The sequence below is a fragment of the Anolis sagrei genome, chromosome 2 (assembly GCF_037176765.1).
Source record: "Anolis sagrei isolate rAnoSag1 chromosome 2, rAnoSag1.mat, whole genome shotgun sequence".
Lineage (NCBI taxonomy): Eukaryota > Metazoa > Chordata > Lepidosauria > Squamata > Dactyloidae > Anolis > Anolis sagrei.
In genome coordinates this window covers 210,677,229-210,704,494 of record NC_090022.1, presented here as the reverse complement: position 1 = coordinate 210,704,494, position 27,266 = coordinate 210,677,229, and the positions used below count along the sequence as shown (strand labels likewise).

The following is a 27,266-nucleotide window of genomic DNA, read 5'->3' as shown; positions in this document are numbered from 1 at the left end:
ATTTATTTATTTATTTATGTACTTACTTACTTACTTACTTACTTCCCATATTGGTATCCAGCCTTTCTCAACCCTGAAGGGGACTCAAAGCGGCCTTTCGAAGGCAACAATTCAGTGCTGCAGGTACACACACATCAATGAATAACCAAAAACATTAAAACCAACTAATTAAAACATAACATTAAAACAACAATTAAAATCACATAATCTAGGTCATATTCTAGGGCAGTCCCTCCATGCTTGCACCTGTGAACACACCATTGGGGACTTCCATCCCTACTCACTATGATATCTATACCCTATAATACCTACCCATTTAAGTTCCTTAAATACAAGGCTTTTCTGGAAAGCACAGTTACAAGGGATGTAGCTCTCACAGGGAATTTTTGTGGGATAAATTGGTATCACTGTTGTGTAGTGGGAAGCCAACGGAAGCGAATGCGCAATGCCAGTCATCAGTAGCTCATTGACTTCCATTTTGGTGAAGGTTAGAGATGAGCGTCCTCATTCCATTTCCCTCCAAGTGCAAAGTTCATGATGAAGACAGAAGTGGACACCGTCCATTGTGGCTGATGACATGGCTGAAAAAGGTGGTGGAAGACTTCTATGACATAGGCATCAAAAAACTCATCTCATGGATGACAAAATGTATTGAATGGTGATCATGTAGAAAAATCATGTAATACCTATGCTAGAATCCATATAAAGTTTTATTCTTTGCATTTTAAAAAATCTTGTAACCTTACTTTCTGGATATCACTTGTTCAGTGTGAACTTCACACTTCCCTGTAACCTTACTTTCCGGATAACCCTTGAAGTATATTTAAAGTCAACTTTTGTCTTCTTTCCAAGGTATGCGAAGGACAGCCACCATTTGTTTTCTAATTCTTCATTATTCTTACCCTGCATTAGACAGCTTGTTCACTTGTACGTAATCTATAATTTTTTTCCTCTTCAATCTCTTTTGAGTAGTTGTCTCTCTCCCTTCCATGATTTGGCTATAACCAATCTTGTTGCAACAATGCTGTATTGACATATTTACCTTCCTGGTTAATACCCTCTCTGAATACACCTAGAAGGCACATTGTTGGGCTTTTCTGACCTGATTTTTTTTTCTTTTGATGTAATGATTTCACTATTTGATGATGAAGATGATCTCACAAATTATTTGTACTTGCAGCAGATAGTACTAACATTCTTAATAAGTTGTCCCATTGTGTCAAAACAAGAACAATGTAACTCTTAAATACAGAATGGTATAATGGAGACAGAGAGGTGGTGTGGTGTAGTGGTTTGAGTGTTGAAGAATGGTTTTGAGGACCAGAGTTAGGATACCCACTTGGTTGTGGAAACCCACTGGATGGCCTTTGAAAAGTCACACTCTCAACCACAGAAGCAAAAACAAAACAAAACAAAACAAACCCTTACAAACAAATCTTGGCAAGGAACCACTGTGATAGTTTTTTTTATTGTCACCATAAATCGGAAATGGCTTCAGGTTACACAACAGTCAATTTATCAATCAATCAATACATGATATCCCTGAATTTGTCAAGCTATCACTAATCACAATTTTGAAAATTGAACTTTCCAACACAATTTTCACAAATAAAAAGCTTGCTATATGAAACACACCCAGCAGTGATGTAAAGTGTTTTGTAAGGGGTGTTAACATGTATATCATTACTTAAAATTTTGGTTGAGTGGGTGGTCAAGAGATCACTCCTCAGGTGTATGTTATATGGACATGCCCGTCAACAGCAAAATAAATCAATCAATTAGGATGTATGACTCTAACAATCCTAAGAAGGGTACTGATGTGGATCCCACATGGGAACTCTTCTCTGTAGGCAAGGGGGCCCTGATCTTCTCTGTAGGCAAGGGGGGCCCAGCAATACAAGTTCTTTTCCAAGATTGTTTTTCATTAAAAATTGAAATTGATTAAAATGAAAAGTCCTGAATTTATGTGGATAGAAAATCTGCTTTGTGCTATCAATTTCTATCACCTTCCTTTTGATTCCATTTGGTAAGAAATAACAACAGCAACAATAATAATCCTAGCTCTTCATAACAAGAAAAACAACAGTTTTTGAAGTTTCGTCATCACCACTAAGCACTTTTGTTCTGATATGAAAGGGAAAGAGGAAACCATTCTGTGTGGTTTCCCCCTTGATCTGAAAATAATCTAAATGAAAACGGGCAAAAGAAGCCATCAGTCCCTGAGTGTTTAAATACAAAGCCATGGCTGGAAAATGCAACACACTCTGGAGCATCTTCCAAGAGACCCCATCTTCCAGTTTCTGCACTCCAGAAGAGACCACAGTCCTGTGCCTACACCATGATCTCCAAAGGCTGGCTTTTGCATAGTGCCCTGATTATGGTTCTCATTACTGAAGTCTTATCTCAGGACTGTGGCCAGCTTTTCACCAGGCTACGCCAAGCCAACCAGGCCCAGCTGGAACTTCTCAACAGCAAGATGAATTCCACCATTCCCCAACAATGCATTGATGATGTTGTCAGCTTCTCCCTTAAGAACAAACTCCCCACAAACCTTGATGAGGAGAATGCCAAGGTGGCCATCCAAGAAGCCCTCCAGCAGACAGGTCACATCTTCAGACAGAACTGTACTGAAATGCTGTGGGATGAGGATTCCTTGAGAGCTTTCCATGCTGGACTGGATCAGCAAAGTGAGAACCTGAAGAGCTGTCTGAGTGCATCTCCAAGGAGTCAGAGGATCCAGCTCACCAGGCTGAGAGTGAAAAAATACTTCCGAAGCCTGAATGACTTTCTGAAGCAGAAAGACTATAGCCGTTGTGCCTGGGTAATCGTCCAGATCCAAGTCAAGCAATGTTTTCTCTGGATTGAAAAACTCATCCTTATGATCCCAAATGAAGGTATGGAGGAGCAGATTGGAAAAATTACAAAGGATGTGATTTTAAAATGCATACAGGAATCTAATAACTCTTCTTTTTCCTTACAGCTTAACCTCTGATGCAAGAGAAAGAGATGACTGAAATGTCAGGTTCAAGCAAAGTGTCCAAAATTAGTTTCATCATGCTAGAAAACAACGTACCTGTTCTTCTGTTTTCATCTGTTTCTAAAGGTTTTTCCCAATTTAGCTTTTCTGCTGTTCAGAGAAGTGGTCCAAAGGGATGAGGAGACAAAAGTCTCAGAGAAAGGAATGAAGAAATAGATGCTCATCTTTGAGGACATTCAATATTGCAAAGGATAGATTCTCTCAAAATGAACTGGATTATACAAATATACTATGTCATTTTTTCCACTTGTAATAATGATACTCTTACGTTGTTTATTATTTGGACACTGAAATATGTATTCACATGCTATTCCATTTGACTATTTATTGTTATTTATTACTTATATTTAATATTTATTTAACATTTGTATTAAAGAAATGAAATATATTTATTATGCATTTTCATAAAATAAATCTGTTTTTCAAAAATCAGTGGGTAGGTTTGATTCTTGCATATTTCAACAATGGGAAACACTCAAGAATAGATACATACTTAGGCTCAAAAACATCCAGTTATAAATTCAATACTTAGCATCATTTCAGGGCCCTCTGGTGGCACAGCCACTTAAACTCTGAGCTGCTGAACTTGCTGACCAAAGGTTGGAGGTTTGAATCTGGGGACTGGAGTGAGCTCTGACTGGTAGGACCAGCTTCTGCCAACCTAGCTGTTCGAAAGCATGTAAATGTGAGTACATCAATAGGTACTGCTTCTGCAGGAAGGTAACAGTGCTCCATGCAGTCATGCTGGCCACAAGACCTTGGAGGTGTCTACAGACAACGCCAGCTCTTTGGCTTAGAAATAGAGATGAGTACTACCCTCCAGAGTTGGACATAATTAGACTTAATGTCAGAGGAAACTTTTATCTTTACCTATAATATCATTTCAAATTGAAAAGGACAAAAGTATACTTCACATAATCAAATGAACCCAGAGTATTTTCCATGAGGATCAACTTTCCAGATTTTGCATTTCAGAAAAGATGATTCCTCATCACAACAAGTAACATTTCATGTTTTCCGAGTGATGCTGTTCCTCATTGTACTTCAGTCCTGTAACCAGTTTTGAACGAGGCTACAAGAAAAATCCAGCTGACACAATTTGGACTTTCTGAGCCATAAAAAGGGATGAACCAGTTTACAGAAAGTACAATGAACTTCACATCCCATAATCATTCTGCCAAATGGATGGGGAGCAATCCAGTAACACTGCTATGTGATTGAATTCATATATGGAGGATGACATCTGCATACCCACAGGGGTCAATACTCTCTAGCTGCCCTGGTTTGGCACTAACATGTGCAATGAATCCTCTCTCATCCCATTTTCAACTACTTTTAAAGTATCTCAGTGGTTAGAGATCTTGATTTAATGAGCAAGTACAACAATGACTTGGAGAAAGAAACTGAGCTTTATTGTAAGAACTCTGCTCTAATATAGGAAAGTCATTTGGGGTACTGATCTAATCTAGCTACATCTTGGAAGGCATATTCATGGGGAAAAGAAGAAGTGAAGAAAACATCTCCAAGAGTATCAGCTTACATCTCAAAGAGGGTCAGGATAGGTAGACACAAAGGGAAGTCACTCAGATTATCTAACTCTGTGAGGCTTTTCAGTCCTAAGCATTTCCAGAGATCCATGCAGAAGTCTATTTTCCAATCAGTAACTGAGGGCCCTTCTACACAGCACTATATCCCAGAATATCAAGGCAGAAAATCCCATAATATCTGTGTTGAACTGGGTTATCTGAGTCCACACTCAGATAAGGTGAGATTTTCTGCCTTGATATTTTGGGATATAGGGCTGTGTGGAAGGGCCCATATAAATCTTTATCTGCAGATGCTTGCATCATGCATTCGCCATCATAAAACATAGTACAGCAATTGCCTTTAAAATGAGTTTCACAATTATTCTCTGTTAGGGCTTCAGTACATATCAGATTGGCCTCCAAATCTGTTAAGACATCAATAATAGGTATTTCTTTCATACAATCAAGCCAAAGCACTTATTAAACAACGTATCACAGACACAGAGCGACAACTAGATCTGGCCTCGGTTCCAACCTTCCTTATCAATGAAGACAGCAGATATCTTGCCTCCTCTATGGCATATTTAACAAACTTAGAGGTTCCCATTCATTGAAGGGCTTTCACCCTGGCACGATGCCATGCTATCCCATCAGCTGTACTCAAAGGCCGCTACCGGAAGATCCCTTTCCCAGAGAAACTCTGCCCCTGTGACTTGGGTCATGTAGAAACAATAGAACATGTGCTCCTCCAGTGACCGTTCTACAGGGATATCCGTGCCAGGCTTATCTTACCTCTGATATACAAGCACCCAGGCCATTCAGGACAATTTTATACCTCCATGCTACTTGCAGATATTAATTCAGCTACAACCTACAATGTTGCAAAGTTCTGTGCAGCAGCATACAAAATCTGTCAGGGAATGACTAGTCCCAAAAGTTAACTGTGTGTTCAGTAATCATCTTCTCTGAATCTACAATTTGGTGATGGATCTGGGTATTGTATGTTTTTACCCTGTTTCCCCTTCCTTTCCGTTCCCTCACCCATATTGTGCTTCAGTAGTTATATTTATATTTTTAATGTACCAAACATACCAAGTTTGTATGAAAATGTGACTATTTCCTGTGCTGGTCAATGACCGAAATAAATGATTTGATTTGATGATTCATACTGACTGAAGGGTTTTGCAGAACCAAGCTACTGATCACTGTGCTTCTGCCCCAGTTTCATTTTTCCAGTTTCATAAAAATAATCTTCGACATTTTCATCAAAATCTGTGAAAAAGATTCTAGACATGCCTTGCCTTGCCTTGCATAACTTTGCATAACTTTGCCTTTTCCCTTTTGACTTGATATTTAATTCTCAGAGTAATTAGAGGAATTAGTACAAATCTTTCTCATTTACTCATTTATCTCAATGATTTCAGAAGATTGGCCCCATTTTTTAAATTACATTCCGATATTGGAAGGATTTCTTAAAGTGAGGGCATAGGCACATCTGCACAGTCACATAATGCAGGATGAACTAGCATTAAAAACATTCAGAACCTCAGGTGGCTATACGGCTCATTGGCAGGGGAGTGACTATACAGCTTTTTTGTGCCTCCCAAGCCTCCCTGTGACCCCCTCCCCTTTCCAATTTCACACAAAGCCTTGTTACCATTGCTGGAGGCCTTCCTTTTGCAGGATTGCTTTCAATGGAGCTTAGGAGATGGAAGTAGGGCTTCCTGTTCAAAGACCTGACAGCCTCCAGCATCAGTAAGGAGACTTTCTGTACATTTGGCTGTGGATGGGGTGCCATGGGGAGGCTTGAGAGGCACTGCCATCCCACCTCCGCAGAATGCCTGAGCCTGGGGAGTTCAGGAAGGCTCTGGGGATGTAATTTCGGATTCCATCTAGGGATCCAAAATGAGATTTCCTACAGCTCCCTTGGGTCAAAGCATATCAGCTTGGGTTTATCATCTGGTCATCCCAAGCTAACGTGAAAGCTATATGGTATTTTTTAAAAGATAGAAGCGTGTTGATTTTGCAGTTGCCTTATTTTGGATATACCATAAGTGAAGATGCCACAAGGTCTCATATCCTTAGATTCCAACACTGGATTTTCACCTTCTGCTATCGGCCTTTCCTCTTTGCAAACAAACATTAGCCTCAAAGATGCAAATTCAAGCTTTAGACAACAGATCCAATTTGAATCATTTTTCACATTTATCTTGGCAATTGCAAGTTTGGTGCATAGGATTTGCCAAGACTCCCTTTGTTCTCCACACACGACCTGATGCTTTCATCTACCTTAAACCCATCATAAATCCCTTAAAACAATCCTAAGAAGTAAGAGATCTTGATTTAAGAAGCAAACACGCCAATGGCTTGGAGAAAGAAACTAAGCTTAATTGTAGGTTTTTGTGTCCTTCCTCAATAATAATAGCATCATAGAGTTTGAACAGACCCCTGGGACCATCCAGTTTAATCAGCTGCCACTCAGAATACATTCAAAGCACTCTTCACAGATGCCAATCTAGCATCTGTTTAAAACTTCTAGAGCAGGAGACTCTCATGCTCTGAGGCAATATGTTGCACTGTTGAACAGCATTTACTGTCAGGAAATTCTCCCCTATATTTAGGTAGAATATCTTTTCCTGGATTTTGAATCCATTGCTTAGTGTCGTAGTCTCTGGAAGAGTAGAAAACAAGTTGGCTTCATCTTCTATATGACATCCTTTCAAATACAGGGTTAGTCAAAATGAATAGGCCAATATGGCATGGAGTAGTAGCATCATTGGCCTATTCATTTTGACTAACCCTGTATTTAAACATGTCCATCATGTTCTCTCTTAACATTCTCTTCTTCAGGCTAAACATACCATTTCAGTTGTTATCCTCTGGACAAACTCCAGCTTGTTGATCTTCTTCTTGAATTGTGGTGCCAACAGCTAGGCCAAATGATTCCAGGTAAAGTTTGTCCAAAACAGAATAGAATAGTACTATTACTTCCTGGACACTATACTCCTACTGATACAGCCTGGGATGACATTGGCTTTTAAAGCTGCTACTTCACTCTTTTACTCATATTCAGCAGACCACTAATGCTTACTATCTGGACTATGGAAAGCCAAAGTGGTGTAGTTGGTGTGAGTGTTCAACTGCAACTATGTTCAGCTATGGAAACCCTTTGGATGATCTTGGCAAGTTACATTCTTTTAGCCTCAGAGGAAGGCAAAGTCAAATTCCCTCTGAATAAAAATTGCCAAGAAAACCCTGAGCAAGGAGGAGGATGTTTCCATGCCTGGTAGCAAGTGAGGCTGTGACAATTAGAAGCCAACCCATTCTCACAAATCCTTGCCACAGCTTCCCTCCCACAGCAGAAGAGGTGAAAACATAATTTCCCTGATGCTCTGATTGGGATCTAAATGGACTTTCTTCTCTGAATCTCACTGCTGGCTCTTAAGGTGAGCTGGGAGTTGGGTCAGGAGACATTACATAGTTACACATATATAGCTAAGGTAGAATATTAGTGAGTATCTTTTAAATAGTGAGTTATGTTAAGAGATATGTTTCAGTGAGTCATGCTGAGTCCAAGATTTCACTACACACCAAGGAGCAGACTGAAGCCCAGTGCCCAGCATGCTTTGCTACTTTGCCAGCCAGATTAAAATACACAACCCGGGTTTAAAGGCAACAGGAACAGAGGTTTATTCCCTTCAGGCCTGAAAGGATGTCTGATACAGAGTATGTGCTCAAAGAGATCACATATACCGCATACAGTACAGTGCTGTATTTATTTTGACAGCCATTCAAAAGACCTCCCCTGATGGGTGGAAAAAGCATCCCGACTTGGGTCCGAGTGCTTGCTACAAAAGGAAACCCTTTGCCTAGAATGTTGGATTTTTGACTTCTAGGATGGTTAGGGATGTCATCCTCCGTATTTGAGCTCCAGGACATTTCTACGTTGTTAATTTGCTTGTTATAGAAAATGACAGAACTGTCATTCTGCATCATCTAAGTGTGATTTTGCCCATCATCATTTGTGAAGATTTCTTCACTCGATGCAAAGTCTAGTACGTATTCTGTATACTCAAGAGAATGTTTGACTCCTCTTTGCTGCTTTGAGATACCAGGTTGCTCTGTTTGGATCTTTTTGGTAATTTGCTACAACATTGAGGAGGGGATTCAATGTAGATAAATACGGTATTTAATCATTTGCAGGCAGGGAGGAATTGAAGGAGCAACCATCCTTTCTTGAATGTAAAATCAAGAAGACTGATTCCTGTGGAAGATGCCCTGCAACACTTTTGCCTTTTGAAACATGTCTTTCTGAATGAGGTTTTCTTTAGTACTTTTTTCGTTTGAAGTGAAACAAAGAATTCCCTCTTAATTCTTTAACGGGGTGGTTTTTAGGGGACACACACACACACACACACACACAGGTTTCTCTTCTAGGATATCACAGTATTTCCAATGATTACATTATGAAAAATAATCCCACGTATCCATGGATTTTGGAGATGCAATTTTATTTAAAGAAATACATTTTAATAATTTAACAAATATATAAATAAATAGGAATAAATAAAGAGAATAAATAACAACATGGTTTCAAAATGGACAGCAATACAAACAAATATTAGAGTCCTCAAAATATAAATAAAATCTTCAGAGTGCCATCAGGGGAGAATTATGAAAAGTGGCATAAAGCTAATACACGTATGTTTGCTATTCGTTTTGACATATTCTGTCCGAATACAAATATATCAATGATCAGAAAATAATGTTGGTGCTTTCTTGGTAATTTGCCACTGTTGTTTTCTTCTCAGTAAGCATTCAGTGCTGTATTAGATTCAAATTAGGTGCAAATGAAGAGTATTTTTTCTATCATGATCTCACCATCAGTGATTCTTGGTTAAGCTGCAAAGATGAAGAAAAACAAGTCAAACTTCCTATTCAGTTATAAACAGCTTACTTTCAAATTTGTAAAAGATGAACACATTGAATGACTAGAAACTGATCTAATATTTTGCCCTTTTTTAAAAAAGTGAATGAAATAATATGTTTGTTTCTAGTTTGTATTCAATAAAAAATTAAAAACCAATATGCTTGTTTCTGAGTTATATGAAATATTGTGTATGCATGGGAATCTGTCCCTCCATACCTTTGCTTTGGATCTCTTGAATGAGTTTCTCAATCCAGAGAAAAGCTTTCTTGACTTGGATCTGGACGATCTCCCAGGCACACCGGCTGGACTCTTTCTCTTTCAGAAAGTCATTCAGGCTTCGGAAATATCTTTTCACTCTCAGCCTGGTGAGCTGGATCCTTGGAGACGCGCTCAGGCAGCTCTTCAGATTCTCACTTTGCTGATCCAGTCCAGCATGGAAAGCTCTCAGGGAATCCGCATCCCATGGCATTTCGGTATCGTTGTGCTTGAAGATGTGACCTGTTTGCTGAAGGACTTCTTGTATGGCCGCCTTGGCACTCCCCTCCTCGGAGACATTAATGTTTCCCAGAAATTCTCTTTGAGAGAAGCTGACTACATCATTGATGCATTGTTGGGAAATTGAGGGTCCCATCTTTCTACAGAGAAGTTCCAGGTTGGCCTGGTTGGCTTCCCGTAGCGTGGTGAGAAGTTGGCCACAATTCTGAGATGAGACTTCAAAGATGAGGACCATGGACAGAGCAATAGGCAAAAGCCAGCCTTTAGTGACCATGGTGAAGGCACAGGACGGTGGTCTCTTCTGGAGAGCAGAATCTAGAAGTTGGGGTCTCTTGGAAGATGCTCTTCTGTGAGTTGCATCCTCCAACCATGACTTTGTATTTAAACACTGAGGGTCTGGTGCTCTGTTTTGTCCCTTTCCATTTAGACTATTTTCAGATCATGTGGGAAACTACACAAAGTGGTTTCCTCTTTCTCTTACATATCAGAACAAAAGTGCTAAATACTGAGGAGTGATGGTGATTGAAAACTGGTTTTTTCCCCCTTTGTTATAGAGAGTTTAATAATAATAATAATAATAATAATAATAATAATAATAATAATAATAGGAATGTGATTGTAATTGGTAAAGCAAATCAGAATTCCTTTACTCTTTCATTGCTGTTGAAATATCTTCTGTTGCTGGGATTGGTCAATATCAACAGTCTGTAGCTGCTTCCATATGGAACAATCAGAGGAGGGAGAAATGGCTGGTTCATACTGGCACTTTGAATAGCACTTTATCACTTGACCTCTGCTTATGGGCAGCTTCATTTGGGGACTAGTTCTATTAGTTTTTCCTGTAAAATTATATGTATGCCTTGTCAGTTGTTTCATCCGAGAACTCTCTCAATACTGCATCCCTACCAGAAACAACGTTCCCTATAGCCTTAGGCATTAAGTCAGACAGGGAACAGTGGGAAAGGGGGTCTTCCAGCCCCTCCAAAACCACTTTGTTTATTTTAGCAGGAACTGACATTAGTTTTAACCCATCAAGCAAAGATAAGTCAACACAGTATAGTGAAAAATGATGCCACCTCCAGAAAGTGGGTAAATATCCCATAAGAATGGCAACTAACCCAAGAAGCATAGTCAAGTGATGTGTTGTATATTCTGTTGTTGTGGAAGTAAGCACGTAGAACAAGAGTAGACAAAGTACAGTCCTTCATATCTTAGTGGGTTGTAGTGTTGGGATAACAAGTGTGCATGCTCAATTGAGTTAGTTGTAAAAGGCATCATTTATGGCCTTAGTTATTTTCTATAGCTCTCCTCTGGTCACATATGCACTCACTATGATACATATAGAGGGTTGAATGCTGAAAGTTTCACTCCCAGTGATGGCCTTTGTTCTTTCTTTTTCTGGAATTCTCACCCACGAGGTTTTAAGACCATGAAGTAGCTCCTATTTTTTCAGGATATATGTATAACTTTACTTTCTTTCACTTTACCTCAAGGAGTTGACCTGTGTATTGTTATGCACAATATATTTTAAAATATTTTATTTTAACTTTTTGTTTGGTGTTTTTACTGCTAGTCTGTGTGAATTGGGGAAGGAGACTGTGTATTGCTGGATCTTTAATGTTCTCTATTTTTAAGTCCACTCTGAGGTTATTGTTGCAGAGATTGCACAATCTCATATTTTAAGTAATCCTAACAGGTATTGAACTAAAAAAAAAAGCATAGTTGGGAATTTCAGTCCATTTGTGCTGATTGTTTTGTATAATATTTTCCTGTTTTTGACTTGGGTACATAACACAGTTTTTGTGATGGGTACATAATCTAAGCATCAGTATCATAGATTGGTCTGAGCACTGGACTACAATGTGGAAACCAAGTTTAATTCCCCACTCAGCCATGGGCCCCTTCTACACTCCCATATAAATTGCTTTGAACAAAGTATTCACATGACTTGGGATAACCATTTTCAAAAGAAGCTTTTCTCTCATTGGCATCAAGTAGAAAATATATTTACCAATTCTTTCTCCCTCCAATCTTCCCCCGTTCATCCCTCCCCGATGCTCTCTCTTTGTATTCAAATGGATAGTAATGCAAATATTTTTGATTAATTAAATCTTCACAGTGTAGCAATGAGAAATACATTAAAATATCTAAAGCTACTATGTGTGTTTCATTTGGCATGCTTTTTATTTCTATAAGTTGTCTTAGAAAGTTATATTTTAAAAATTGTATTTAGTGACAGCTTGAAAAAATTCAGTGATTGCTACTGTGTGACTTCAAGTCATTTTCAATTTATGGTAAAGGTAAAGGTTTCCACTTGACATTGAGACTAGTTGTGTCTGACTCTGGGGGGTGGTGCTTATCTCCATTTCTAAGCCAAAGAGCTGGTGTTGTCCTTAGACGCCTCCAATGTCATGTGGCTGGCATGAATGCATGGAGCACCATTACCTTCCTACCGAAGCAGTACCTATTGATCTACTCACATTTGCATGTTTTCAAACTGCTAGGTTGGCAGAAGCTGGGGCTAACAGCAGGAACTCACCCTGCTCCCCAGGTTAAAACTACCAACCTTTCAGTCAGCAAGTTCAGCAGCTTTAAGCCCGCGCACCACTGGGGGCTAAATTTTTGGTAACACTAAGCAAAAACCTATATCACAAGGTCTTCTTAGCAAATTTGTTTGCAGGGAGGTGGTTGCATTTACTTTCCTCTAATGCTAAGAAAATGTATCTTGTCCAAGGTCACCTAGTGGCTTTCCAAAACCAGGTGAGTATTCTAATCTTGAACTCCCAAATAATTCTCCAACAATAGAACTACTACACTACAGTGGTTCTCTGTCTTCATTGCGCCATTTGGTATTTGAGAGTTATATCGTATAGTAGACTCTCGCTTATCCAACATAAACGGGCCAGCAGAATGTTGGATAAGCGAAAATGTTGAATAATGAGGGATTAAGGAAAAGCCTATAAAACATCAAATTACGTTATGATTTTACAAATTAAGCAAAAAACATCATGCTTTATGAAAGAAAAAGCAATTCAATACAGTCCACTCTGAGGTTATTGTTGCAGAGATTGCACAATCTCATTCATGAAAGCTCCTGCTAAAATAAATACAGTGGCTTTGAAGGGGCTGCAAATACAGTAATTACTGTATTTACAAATGTAGCACCAAAATGTCGCAATGTATTGAAACAGCTGTGGATCCAGACTGCGTTGGATAATACCGAACGTTGGATGAGCAAAGGTTGGATAAGCAAGACTCTACTGTAGTAGCTTTGACACAAAGGGACAGCTTATTAAAAATGGAACATTACCTGCTGCAAGAAATAATAATATATGAGATCATTATTTCATCTTCAGATAGTGAGCTCATGACTTCAAAAGGAAAAAAAAAATCACAATGCCTTGGGACTTTCCCTTGCTTTGCTTCTTTCTTTCTTGCCTTCCTTAACTTACTCTTGGTGATGCAAGGAAAACAGCTGAGCGAAACGGGTGAATTAGAGTGAACCACCCACTTATTCAGCTTTCGCTTGATTGTCTTTGCAGCTTTATTACTAGAAAGCAAAACAGCTGGTGTTTCCTGTTCCTCTTCACGTGCTCCTAAATCATTTACACATAAAGATGATATTGAAATATGCCATCCAACTTTGTTGCACATGAAGATTGTGGGTTCTTAGCTTCTTAAGATACATTTTGCAAGCATAAGTCTATTAATTAATTAGAATCAGCAGGGGAAATTGTGAGACCTAAATGTGCCCAACTCAAAAACAGGCAAATGTTTTCTGAGAAAAATGGGCAAAGTGTCTCAGTCCAGAAGGCCTGGAATTCCCAAGATTCCTCTCCATTGGCTGTGTCAGCAGGGGCTCATGGGAACCGCAATCCAGCAATATCAGAAGGGCTGCACTTTGTCAACCCTTGTTCTACCTGTTTACTTCCCCAATGTCAAATACACAACACATGGCTTGACTACACTCATGGGTTACTTACTATGCATATGAGATATAGAGACCCTCTTCCCAAGGGGTGGCATCACTATTCTCTCCAGCCTCTAGGTATGGAGATATGATCTCTGTGTGACACTGATCAATCAAGTGTTAGGTGCATGGATAAGAAGGAATAGGGTATGCATTCTTGTGCTGAGGAAGAAAAAGAAAAATTGTGTCAGGATGATTAGAAAAGACTTATTCCATTGTTATTATGTATGCCATGCAGTAGAATTGCCAGCAAACTGAAGATAGGAAGGTATTCTACTAAGCTCCAAAATCATGTTGATATCTCTTAGCTCAGAGCATGCTCTGGCAACAAGAAGAGAAGTTGTCCCAATTCTTCCTATATAAATTAGCTCTTACAATTTTGTTTCTGGCAAGCTTGGGCACCAATTCTTGAAATGTAAAGGACTTGTGGACTTGTCTATTTGAGTATATATACCAGGACATTCATATTAAATCAGTGCTTTGATTTAATATGAATGTCCTGGTATATATTTTCAAATCAGTACTTTGATAGGAGCCCCCGGTGGTGCAATGGGTTAAAACCTTGTGCCGGCAGGACTACTGACCAAAAGGTCTGAGGTTTGAATCCAGTGGGGTGAGCGCCTGTTTGTCAGCTCCAGCTTCCCATGAGGGAACATGAGAGAAGCCTCCTACAAGATGGTAAAGCATCCAGGCATCCCCTGGGCAATGTCCTTGCAGACAGCCAATTCTCTCACACCAGAAACGAATTGCAGTTTCTGAAGTCGCTCCACATACACTTTGATGGTCTCTGTATCTCACTCTCATTCCAGCCACAGATATAACCTGGGTGGGTTAGAATTCATGAAAGCTCCTGCTAAAATAAATACAGTGGCTTTGAAGGGGCTGCAAAACTCTTTCACCCAATTGTTTTTGTATCAGGAGAGAGTGATACAATCCTTTATTTTGTAACTATCCAAATTCATGGGTTGGAAGTGGGGAACAGCTGCTTGAAAGATTACTTCCAGGGTTTACCATATGGGAAAATGCTCATCCATTGCATAAGAAAAGTGGGATGACTGATTCCACCCAGCCTAAGGAAGGTATTGATGTTTAGAAATAAAAAGAGGATTCCAACAGGAAAAAAACTGGAGTTGTTCTCTGTAAGCAAAGTGTTCCTGCTATTCTAGGGTTCACCAACTCTAGCCCTACTTGAGCAAATCAAGGCTATTGAAGGGGCAAACTACTCTTCGTGCACATGAACTGTCATTCAAGTATCAATTTACATGCCACATGTCGAAAATTGATATAACTAGTCCATACATTAAACTGCCTATGAGCAAGAGTCAAGTGAGTATCTGCAATTCGTGTCACTGTGAACCAACCATTTCTCCTTCATTGTGGTCTCTTTTACTAGTTCCACATTGGCGGGGGGGGGGGGGGCAGCTAAAGATGGCTGTTTTGGTTAGTTCCCAATAGTGAAAAACATTTCAAGAGTGTTTTGTAAAAAAAATACATTTGGTGAACTGAAAAGACCAGAATTGTACTGGCAAGGAATTGTGATTTGCATTAGCAGTGAAAATTCAATTTGATTCCATTTGATAAGGAGGTGTTTTTATCATGATCATCATCATCATCATCATCATCACCACCACCACCACCATCATTATATCTCAGCAAAACCAGTTTTTTAAAACCACCATCACTACCCTACATATGGCACTTTTGTTCTGATATGTAAGAGAAAGGGAAACTATTTTGTGTGGTTTCCCCTTTGATCTGAAAATAATCTAAATGGAAAGGGACAAAAGAAACCATAATTCCCTGAGTGTTTAAATACAATGTCATGGCTGGAAGACAGAGCACACTCTGGAACATCTTCCAGGAGACCCCATCTTCCAGATTCTGCACTCCAGAAGAGACCACCATCTTTCATCTTCACCATGGTCACTAAAGGCTGGCTTTTGCATAGTGCCCTGGCCATGGTCCTGATTGTTGGAGTCTCCTCTCAAGACTGCGGCCAGATCCTGACCAGGCTAAAGCAAGCCAACCAGGCCCAGCTGGAACTTCTCAACAGCAAGATGAATTCTACAATTCCCGAACAATGCATTAATGATGTTGTCAGCTTCTCCCTTAAGAACAAACTCCCCACAAACCTTGATGTCTCTGAGGAGGAGAATGCCAAGGTGGCCATCCAAGAAGTCCTCCAACAGACAAGTCACATCTTCAGACAGAACTGTACTGAAATGCTGTGGGATGAGGATTCCTTGAGAGCTTTCCATGCTGGACTGGATCAGCAAAGCGAGAACCTGAAGAGCTGTCTGAGTGCATCTCCAAGGAGTCAGAGGATCCAGCTCACCAGGCTGAGGGTGAAAAGATACTTCCAAAGCCTGAATGACTTTCTGAAGCAGAAAGAGTACAGCCGGTGTGCCTGGGAGATCATCCAAATCCAAGTGAAGCAATGTTTTCTCTGGATTGAAAAACTCATCGTAATGAAGAACTGAAGGTATGGAGGGGCAGATTCCCATACATATACAATTCATTATATACCTTATAGTTCTGAAACAAACTTGGCAGTTATTTTTAAAATCCCAATCTTTGTGGTACAAAAGGTTTACTGTTTTGAACATTAAAAGGAAGCTGTTTTTAAAATGTATACAGGAATCTAATCACTTTTCTTTGTCTTTATAGCTTAACTTATGATCATTGATGGAACAGAAACAGATGAGTGAAATGTCAACTTCAAGCATGTGTCCAAAGGATTCAGGTTTCATCAGATTCTTCCAACAAGATCATTCCAGAAAAAGGGGAGCTGTTCCGCCATGTTCATCTGTTCCTAAATGCTTTTCCCAAGTCTGGATTTAATGCTGCAAAGAAAAATGGTCAAAAAGTGGAAGTCTTAAAGAAAAGAATAACAAAATGTTTGCTAAACTTTGAGGACAATATGTTTTGTATCAGGACCGATTATTTCAAAATTAAGAGGATTATACAAATACATTGTATCCTTTCTCTCCATTTGTAATAATGATGCTCTACCTTAAATATGTTGTTCTTATTTTGGGCACTGAAATGTGTATTCACATTGCTATTCAAGTAGATTTTTTAACGGTTATTTATTTCTTACATCTAATGTTATTTATTTACAATGTGTATTTAATAAATAAAATGTATTTATTATATATTTTCATTAAAAAACTATTGAAACTACAAAATCAATGGGTAGATTTCATTTTTTTGCATATTTAAATAATTGGAAGCTCTTTCCAAAGTTCTAAATAGAGGGAGGGGGGGAGAGTGGTGGGAATTCTTAGTCATACTTCAAACTGAAGATGACAAAGGTATACTTCACAGAGTAAATTAGTGTTTCCAATGACAGTCACCCTTCCAGATTTGTGTATCAGGAAAGATGAGCTTGACCACAATAGGTTCCACCCCATATTTGTCTAATGGTGCATTTCTTCACTGAAATCCCATTTTAGTGTTGTAAGCAAATTTGAACCAAGCCACCAGAAAAAGAACTAAGACAATTGGACTTTCTGAGGAACAAAAAGAAATGACCCATGCTCCTGACATTTATAGAAGATGCAATGACATCACATTATTGCTTGTCCGTAATAAACAGGGGGAGCAATTTTACAACATTGACATCAGACAGGCGCCCTCCCTCATGTCCTTCCGTAAGAGCCTGAAGACATGGCTATTTGAGAAGGCATTTAACTGAGTGCTACATTAACTGGCAATGACAACTGGAACGGAATAATGGATTATGAAATTGGTTACGAGTCTATAATAAGACAGAGCGGATTATTATTAGTGTAATTATATTATTGTGTATTAGTAATATGTTGATTATTGTTATTGCTTTATTGTAAATTGTCTTTTATATGTTGTACACCGCCACGAGTCGCCCTAGGGCTGAGAGCGGCGGTCAACAAATGCAGCAAATAAATAAATAAATAAATAAATAAATAAATAAATAAACATGGCAATTGGCTGGACATCATATATGGAGGATATATATATATATATGGAGGATGACATTTTCACACCTCACAGGTGTCTGTACTCCCCAACTACTCTGATTTAGTATTGAGAAGATACTTCTAAATGATCAGTTATCCCTGAGAGAGAAATTGTAGAATATGGCTTTTGGGGAGATTTTCTGCTGTATTTCAGGTAATATTTTCTCTTAATTGATCAGCCCCTCAAATGAAAGATGCAGAGAAAAGGATTTTCTATTTATTTCTTCCATAATTCTCAGTGAAATATGACAGTCGTTTTAGACATTGTGGTAGAAATGGTTTCATACATGTGTCTGCATTTGTTAAGGCAAATTATTTAATGGAGGATTGTTAATTCTAAGTGGAAATACAACAAGAAATAATACAACATAAACAAATGAATGAAATAATAACTGGAAAAGAATACTCTTGACTGAACTCAGTCCCTGAAATTATGCCTCTAGATATAGTTTCCTTCCCTGTTCTACCTGAAAACAGAGATGCTCCTGGATCAGGCAGAAGGCAGACCAGGGAATAGGGATTTGGCCTGTGCTGGGTGAGGTTGCACTCCCTTGAAATAGGTTCATAGCTTGGGAATACTCCAGGACTCTGACCTGAGCCTAGGTCCTCAGGTTTGGCTATATCTATGAGTTAGTTTTTTACTCACTTAAAACTAGTATGCTAGCTGCTCACTAGTGTTCCTTTTGATGTCAGATCCAACTAAGGAGACACATATCTTGATTACATCCCATTTGGGCTTCTGCAATATGCTCTGTGTGGATCTGCCTTTGGAAAAATGATCAAAAACTTCAACATGTCCAAAATGATGTGTTCAGTAGAGGTGTGCAATTCAGCCAAAAGGCAAGCTGTTTCAGGGTTCATTGTTGGCTGACCTCTCATTCTGTTTACCAGGAAGTTAGTTGAATTGGGAGCCATTTTCATTCGACAAAGATTCAGCCCATTGGCTACAATGGGAAACTTTAAAGGCTCAATAATCAGTCATTTTATGGCCTATCTGCATGAAACCTACATCAGTTTTAGACCCCATTTACAACTACATGCCATCCAAGTTTCAAAATAATTCACCAATTTACTGATTTTTTAGAGTTGTTTTAAGTTTTTATCATAACATTTTTTATAAAATAAGGCAAATCACAAGAAAGGGTTCTGGAAATTACAGTCGCTGGTTGTGTCCATTCTCAGCCAATCAGTGCATGGACACAGCCAGGCCTTTTTTTGGCTGAGAAACACAGAGATAGAAAAACTTCAACTCCCATCATGCTCCAAGATTAACTCAGAGACTTTTCAATGCCTGCCCCATGCAAGTGCTGCTGGGAAAGTGAGTTCTGAGCAGGACCCTCTCTGGAGGAGGAGCCTAGGAAACTTTCCAAAAAGTAATGCACAAATGCTGCTGCTGAGGGGAAAGAGAAAAAGACGCTGCAATAATCCCATTTTCTCCTGGAGTCCCGCAGCAGCTCCTGCCTCAGGTATATTGCAGACTGATATCTCCATAGCTGATAAAATCTGGCTCTCTTAATCAGTTTTGCCGGGCTTTTTGGCTCCCTCCTCCCCGTTTTGTTTTCAGAGTTTATATGAAACGATGGACATTTTCATTCAAACTGATTTGGGCCTAAGCCTAGTGTTCAGATGTTAACTGGGCTGGTTACAGGGATCCCATGTCTTCTCTGTTGAAAGAGCTTCAGCAGCTACCTCTGTGTTTCTGGGCAGAATTCAGTTCTGTTTTTGACCTTTAATGTTTTTAAATAGTACGGTAATTTAATTATCTGTTAACTTTTGTAAACCAGTGTTTTAGCTTAATCTTCTAAACCAGCTTGGATCCCATTTCAAGAGGAAAGTGGGATATTTAATCAATCAATCAATCAACCATTCCCATCACCCCTATCCAGCCATCCCCTATCCAATGATGGAGAGTTGTTTGCAGTCCCATAATGCTTGCAAGAACACAGGATGCCCACTAAATTTTGTGATGAAAATATGTACTTGGCCATTTTCATTTTCCACTTCTTTCCTTAAAGTTGCAGTTTCTTCTTTGGTCAGTAGAAGGAAACCTTTCCCTAACTGTTACGATATTACCCTAATGTTGTAGTGATTATTCTGCCAATTTTCTCTCACTTGAGAGAAAGTAGAGGGACTTGTATCTTTCCGCCCCTAAAGTTATCCTTGGTTTTGAAACTGATATGGGGAGGGGAGACTACACAATATTTTCAGGGCTGGATTTGCCTACAGAATTGGCCAACTCTTGTTGCCTCAAAATCTTATAATAGAAGTAATAGATTTTGGGGCAAAAACTGAAATGAGGCACCATCTCTCAGTAAATAACAGTTTACAATAGACATAACATAAAAGAGTATTCCTGCTGCTAATATTTTCTTATTCTTTCACAGGTACTTACTTTGCTCAGTATCAAACTGCAGCCATTCAAAATTTGACTGCATGGTTTAGGCTTAGTTAATTCTATATTTTAGTATGTGGAGTTCTCAACATTTAAAAAAGCTCGAGATATTTGGCTTTAGGCTTCAAGAGCCTCTAATTATTTTACATGATTGAGGGAAATATGTTTTACCATATATACTCAAGTATAAGCCAAGTTTTTCAGCCCCCTTTTTAGGCTGAAAAATCCCCCCTCAACTTATACTTGAATCAAAGTTATTTATCATTTTACTCTGATATTATTATTACTACTACTATTATATTTATTATTTTACTCTATTTATTATTGTTATTATTACATGTATTGTTTTACTCTATTATTAATAATACGTTTATTATTTTACTCTATTATTGTTATTACTACATTTCCATTATTTTACTCTCTTTATTATTATTGGAAGGATACGTAAGCACATTTACATTGAAGAAGGTTAGAATAATGGTTTAATCAGAGTAGGACAGTCTTATCTTAAAATACAGTTTAATGTAAATATTCAAAAACATTTAACCTACTGATGCCTCCATTAATGTAATTTTATTGGTATCTATTTTTATTTTGAAATTTACCAGTAGCTGCTGCATTTCCCACCCTTGGCTTATACTCGCTTATACTCGAGTCATTACCATTTCTTTGTGGTAAAATTAGGTACCTCAGCTTATATTCAGGTCAGCTTATACTCAAATATATAGGTACTTTTTAGTTGATGCAGGATGCTTGCAAATAAATGACATTAGAATTATTTAGGTAAGCAATTGAACACATATATTGAAAGAGTGTTAGGACTATTGAATTTTATTTCTATCAACATGATTTTAAAAACATACTTTTCTTCATTTCACTTTCATCAATTTCTTTTTCTGTTTTGCTCTTTCTTCAGTAGTTTTCACATTACATCTTTTTTGTTGGAAAGTGATAGATCAAAACAGAAACTGACTACCCTCAGAGCTGCAGAACAGACAGCTGTGGTTATTTTTCAAAAGACTTAAAATAAGAGGAAGGAATGTGATGAAACAACAGGAACATGTTAATAGAAAATGAACACAGAAACAGCCTGTATACAGTCAGCCTTCTGTATCCAAAGATTCTTTATCCACAGATTTAACTATCCACAGCTTGAATTTTGTTTAACTTGATATTGCCACTTTATATAATGGGATTTGGGAATCTACAGTGTGTCCTAGAACCAAATCCAAGCAGATACTGGGCCCATTATATTGGATCATAACCAGCTCATATTCACAACCAACTTCTGCTGATCACAATTTCCCTCTGTGATCTGTTTCACTGAGCCTTCCAATTAGATTTCGTTATTAGATATTTGATTAAATTGGCACATGTGTAGCAGGACTAGGGGGTGCTAATGCTCATTTCCAATGCCAGTTGGCCCTTTTTGAGAACTGAATCACCACTGCTCCCAGTCAAAACCATTAACTTGATGCTCTTTCTGACCACTGACAAATCATCTGAGATCCCATGCCTTGGGTTTTTGTCTGAAATTTACACGAGCCACTGAAAAGGTTGAAACCTTTCCCCCCAAATGCCCAGAATAAAGCAGAGTAGAGTCACCATTCCACAGAAGGGTTGGAAAATAATTCATTTCAGCTCAGACCGCGCAGTCCCTTCTGAGGGATGATGGAAGTTGTGCAATTGTGTTTTGATTCGGTTGGCTGTGGTAGCTTCAGAATAGAAGTAGTCTTTCTCCTAGGATGAGTGTTGCATTTCTCTCCTGGTGCATGTTTATTCTGCTAATCGCTAGGACACTATTTAACTCCTTTGAGGAAACTCAGCTATAGCAGGCAGGTCAAAAATTGACTTCCTTTGTTATCCTCTGTTAATGTCTCATTTTTTATTGATCAGAGAGCTCCATACATTTCCTCTGACTTAAGAATGTTTGCAGAGCCATTTGATACTGACTTTCTTTAAGAGTTCTTTAATCTTTTTAATCTTGTTAGATCTTATCTAATTTTATCCCTGTCTGTGTTTACCTTTTCTGTGAATTTTATAACCATTTACCAAAGTACACTATAAAGGGTCATGGCTTAAGCAAAGTTTGCTATAAATTCAAGAGTGTCAAGGATGAATATTGAGTTATAAATCTACACAGGTATATGCATACACAGAGTATTGTTATTGAAACCCAGGAAGCCTGCGGTCAGGAATGGTGCTATTAAGCCTGTGGTTAGGAATGGTGCTACTAAGGGTCCCCACTGACTGACACCAAAGGATGACCCTTCCCACAGAAACACAATGGCTGACATCCAGAAACAACTTCCCTTCAGAAACACAGTTGCACAGTTGCAATAGCTCTCCTTGGTGTGAACACAGGACTACTCTCATTCTTCCTCTGGGCAGTTGGCATAATCACCTAGTGATCATTCTTTTTAATCAGCAGGTAGATGAAACCTGCAACAATAAACCCCTTTGGCCCAACTATAAATTAATTCCCGGTCAGCTTAAAAGGTCACTAAGTCACCCAACTCCCTGACATTGTTTCTCTTTGGGAACCCATCAAGGTGTTTTGGTACCCATTGTCTCCTCAACCATTGTGAAATCCAAGCTGAGAGGATCAAACCCATTGAAAACAATCAACCTGGAAACACATCCTGCCCCTCATGCATCCAAAGAGGGTGGATGCAGAAACTACGACAAGTTTCAAACTGAGCAATAATAGCTTATTAAATTTCTCACCAAACAAGGAAACCAATTTGTTGCAGCAGTGAATGGCACACCTCCAACAATCAGCATGCAAACCAGTAAATTGCACCAATCAGTGTCTGGAGCAGCAAAAATCAATTCTTTAAATAGCTGGCAAGTCTCTATAAATGCCTCTGAATGTATTAGGCCTGCATGATCAATAAAAAAATAATGTTTAAATACTCATTACTAAATAAGGGGCACACATTTCTAAAGTGTTTCTAAAATATCGTTAGGGGTTTGTATCATAACTATAATGAAGTAATAAATTATTCATTACTTTTCATTAAGTAATTGTGCAAGGTGGGGGAGTCCAACCCCCTTTATTCTGCCAGGCAGGAAAAGCAATCAAAGCACCCCCAACAGATGCCCATCTAGCCTTTGAAATAACAACAACAACAACAAGAACACCAACAGGAGGCCTACTAGATAAACTTTGGGGTTACTGCCTCTCAGCTTTCCCTGCCTCATGGGGTTGATTCAACTCCCCAAAATCCCCTTCTTTTATATCAAAATCCCTTTAAAGAATGACCACGGAGGAGGAGGAGGCACAAGGTAGTAAGCTGAATTCTGGAGAATGAAGCCTGGGAAGGCAATGCCTCCTGTTGCAGAGAACTCAAAAGGCCCTATCCTAAACTATATTTCCCAGATTTCTGCTCACTTCCTGCATTGGATTTTCCCTTTCCAAGTTGGAGAAGTTACTTTTAAAATAGAGGTTTTGCATTGCCTCCAGATCAGCAGTGTCAGAGAATTCAAGAGGCCCTGCCCTAAACTACATTTCCCAGAATTCTGCTTGCTTCCCATGTTAAAGCCTCAATGTGTATGTGGTCTCTGCCTCTCTTTCTGGGCCAGCCATGTGTGGTGGGGCTTCTTCCTTGCCTGGCAATCCAGCCAGGCATTCCTCCCTCCCCCCCCCCCCTCCACCTTCACTGCCCCATTTGAGGAAAAGAGGGAGGCTTCTCCCTCCACTCTGGCGTCACCATCCTCCTCAGGGCTCTTTGAGGGAATCAAACCCAGCCCTTTTGGGGGAGAAGAAGTGCCCTAGAGCAGCCCCAGGCCCCACTATTATTATTGTTGAGACCAGTTATTGCACTTTACCCATTACCCTGGCCCCCCATGTCTTGCCTTGCACTAGCCTCAGCCCAGCCCTCATAATTGCCTAGGTCCATTCCGAAACTCTGGCCCTAACAGTTTATTTTGCATGAAAGAATAGTGGGGATTGGTTTTTTTTTTAATGTATGTGTTGTCTCGATAATGCTATGCTTATGTTTTACTTACTCTGTATATTTTTTGTGTATTTTGCCTACATGGAAACCACCCTGAGTCCCCCAGGGGAGACAGAGCAGTAAATAAATAAATATGATATGATGATGATGATTATTATTATTATTATTATTTACGAGACTTACATAACTCATCTGAAAGTCATAGGTCAGTGATTTGAATCTTTAGTTTTTTGCATTGTGTTTCCAAATATTGCTTCATCTATACGAATCTAATGAATTATAAATGAAAAATGAAATACAAACAGGGCTATGGATACATCTCTAGTATGTATCCATAGCCTAATGTCTGATTTGGGAGTGCATTCTCTCTGACATCCTCCTTTCAACCAGAGTGAATAAAGCCTCTGATCCTTGCCTTCCACCCATTCATATCTGATTTGATCCTTTGGGGGCTAGGCACGCTGAAACCCTGAACTCATGGTTCTTGCATAGCTGAAATCATATAACAGTATGGCCATCCTTCTTGCAGATCCGATGTCCATGTTTCATATACCTGCATATGAAAAAAAAGTCCTTTCTTGGAATTTTCTAGGTCCTCCAGCACAACTATATAACTGAGTTGTTGCAGGTTTTTTGGGCTATATGGCCATGTTCTAGAAGCATTCTCTCCTGGTGTTTCACCTGCATCTATGGCAAGCATCCTCAGAGGTTGTGAGACCTGAGGATGCCTGCCATAGATGCAGGTAAAATGTCAGGAGGGAATGCTTCTAGAACATGACCATACAGCCCGAAAAACCTGCAGCCCAATCTAAGAATACCTCTTGAATTCCTAGATTTTTCAATAGAATCTAACTGCACATATGTATGTTAACAAGCAATGTTTTTGAATTTGCAATCATTTGTAAAGTACTCAAGAGTGTTTTCTGGCTGAAAAGCAGAGTCTAAATACTTAAAAATAAAAACATAATTGTTCATAAATTCAGTCAATTTATGGTAGTTTGTGAAAGTGAGAATAATTGTCACAAGCACTCTGAAACAGGTGAACTATCTGGAAATACCATGGAAATAGAATTGGCAGCATTGTTAAATCATAATCACCATTTTAGGCAGATGCATGCAACTGCTCAGATAAGAAGGCAGTGAAATGATAGTCATTCTTGGAACTTTTCATAACCACCCTTAATTTATTTGTGGCAGTCTGAACTATTACATACTAAATCAGCAAGAGTGCTGATTATTTTGTTTTTAAAATAATCTCTCCTGGCAGAAATTCACAAGCGAACATAATTAATATTAGCTGATTATCTAACAATGCACAAATAGCACTGCTAGGAGTCCAGCTGAAGCCAGAAAATAATGGGCTTAGTGGCAATATGACAAAAAGCCACTGGCTTTGACTAAAGTCTGCTAGAGTGATAACAAGAAAGGACAGCAATTTTCATTGCTTCAGAATTATTTTAGTGGTGGTGCCTTCATTCTGCTAAGAAGGATTGGTACTGTTTCAAATGAACTCAAACAAATTGGAATCCAATTTGAATTACCAAGACTTTCTTTGGAAAATTCTGCAGCAATTTGGAATGAACTTGCAAGATTTTTTGAAATGCTCAGGGTAGAATTGTAAAATTCTCTTCCTACCTTCCACCTCCAACTATAAAACCTAATCATAGAAAATATTCAGACTGAGATAAACACCTACAGTTTGTGGTCTAATCCGTCCATACATTAAATGCTATAAATCCAACATGTAATTACCAAACTTTCATGCAAGTATGTTTTTTTAGCAGTTCAAACTATTTTTTTTACATAAAGTGAACAATCTAAAGTATCCGTTATTACACAATTCTCAGATGATGAAACATAATATTCTAGCTTTCAACCAATTAATAAAATGACGTTTAATTTATTTTTGAGACAGAATTGTACATGTAAAAGGATTTTGTTACATGAAACTTTTGTTCCACAATCCCACTGTTTGATCTTTCCTTATCACATATTGTGACTCTCCCATTGTTGTACTACATTCCCATTTAAATGGCTTTTTTTCACTGATGGGAGAAACCCACAGGTGGCTCCAATAGTGCTGCTGTTCAATTCTTGTTTCTGCTGAGATTCCATTCAGCTACAGTTCCAATATTCCAGCAGTCATATGCATGGTTCTCCTATTCCCAAAAATAGTGAAGTCACATTGCTTTTACTCTCTTCCCCAGGTTTTTTTTTTATTTTTACAAAATCGTTTTGGCATAATTGCACCATGGGGAACCACCAGCATATTGCAATTATGTAACAGGGGCTATTGTGGTGCAATGGGATAAACAGTTGAGCTGCTGAACTTGCTGACCAGAAGATTGGTTATTTGAATTCTCGGACGGGGTAAGCTCCTGCTGTTAGGCCCAGCTCCTGCTAACCTAGCAGTTTGAAAACATGCAAATGTGAGTAAATTAATAGGTACCGCCTCGGCAGGCAGGTAAACGGTGCTCCATGCAGTCATGCTGGCCACATGACCTAGGAGGTGTGTATGGACAACACAGGCTCTTTGACTTTGAAATGGTAATGAGCACCACCCTGAGTCAGATATGAGCACCATTTCCAGAGCCAGAGATGAAATTGGATGCCTTTACCTTTATCTGTGTATCTGTGTTTATTTGTTTCGAGGCATTGAATGTTTGCCTTGTGTCTGTATATATTTGTATATGCTGGAATCCACCCTGAGTCCCCTCAGGGAGATAGGGTGGAAGACAAATAAAGAGTTATTATTTTTATTAAAAATTATTATGGTAGCTCTAACCATTTGCAGAATGCATTGAAACTGTGCAACTGTGGCATAAAAAGAAGGAAAAAACCATCAGCATGGATACACTATGTAGGCAGACATAGGAAAGTAGGATCAAGTGAGACAGTAAGAAAGAATGATTGAAGAAATGCACATAAGCAAAATGGCCGCTTAGGGGTATTGGAGAAA

At 38.8% G+C, this 27,266-nt stretch overlaps 3 protein-coding genes across 3 annotated transcripts; 2 read left to right on the top strand and 1 right to left on the bottom strand.

Annotated features, from left to right (window-relative positions):
- The first annotated feature begins 2,338 nt into the window (after positions 1 to 2,338).
- LOC132765411 (interferon epsilon-like) lies at positions 2,339 to 2,992 on the top strand. The gene has a single exon (XM_060759702.2). The coding sequence runs from the start codon at positions 2,339 to 2,341 to the stop codon at positions 2,990 to 2,992; it is 654 nt and encodes a 217-aa protein (XP_060615685.2).
- Positions 2,993 to 9,665: 6,673 nt separating this feature from the next.
- Positions 9,666 to 10,262, bottom strand: LOC132765412 (interferon beta-like). Its single transcript, XM_060759703.2, has one exon. It carries the CDS (start codon positions 10,260 to 10,262, stop codon positions 9,666 to 9,668), a length of 597 nt encoding a protein of 198 aa, XP_060615686.2.
- A 5,615-nt stretch (positions 10,263 to 15,877) lies between these two features.
- LOC132765413 (interferon kappa-like) lies at positions 15,878 to 16,438 on the top strand. Its single transcript, XM_060759704.2, has one exon. It carries the CDS (start codon positions 15,878 to 15,880, stop codon positions 16,436 to 16,438), a length of 561 nt encoding a protein of 186 aa, XP_060615687.1.
- Positions 16,439 to 27,266: the final 10,828 nt, after the last annotated feature.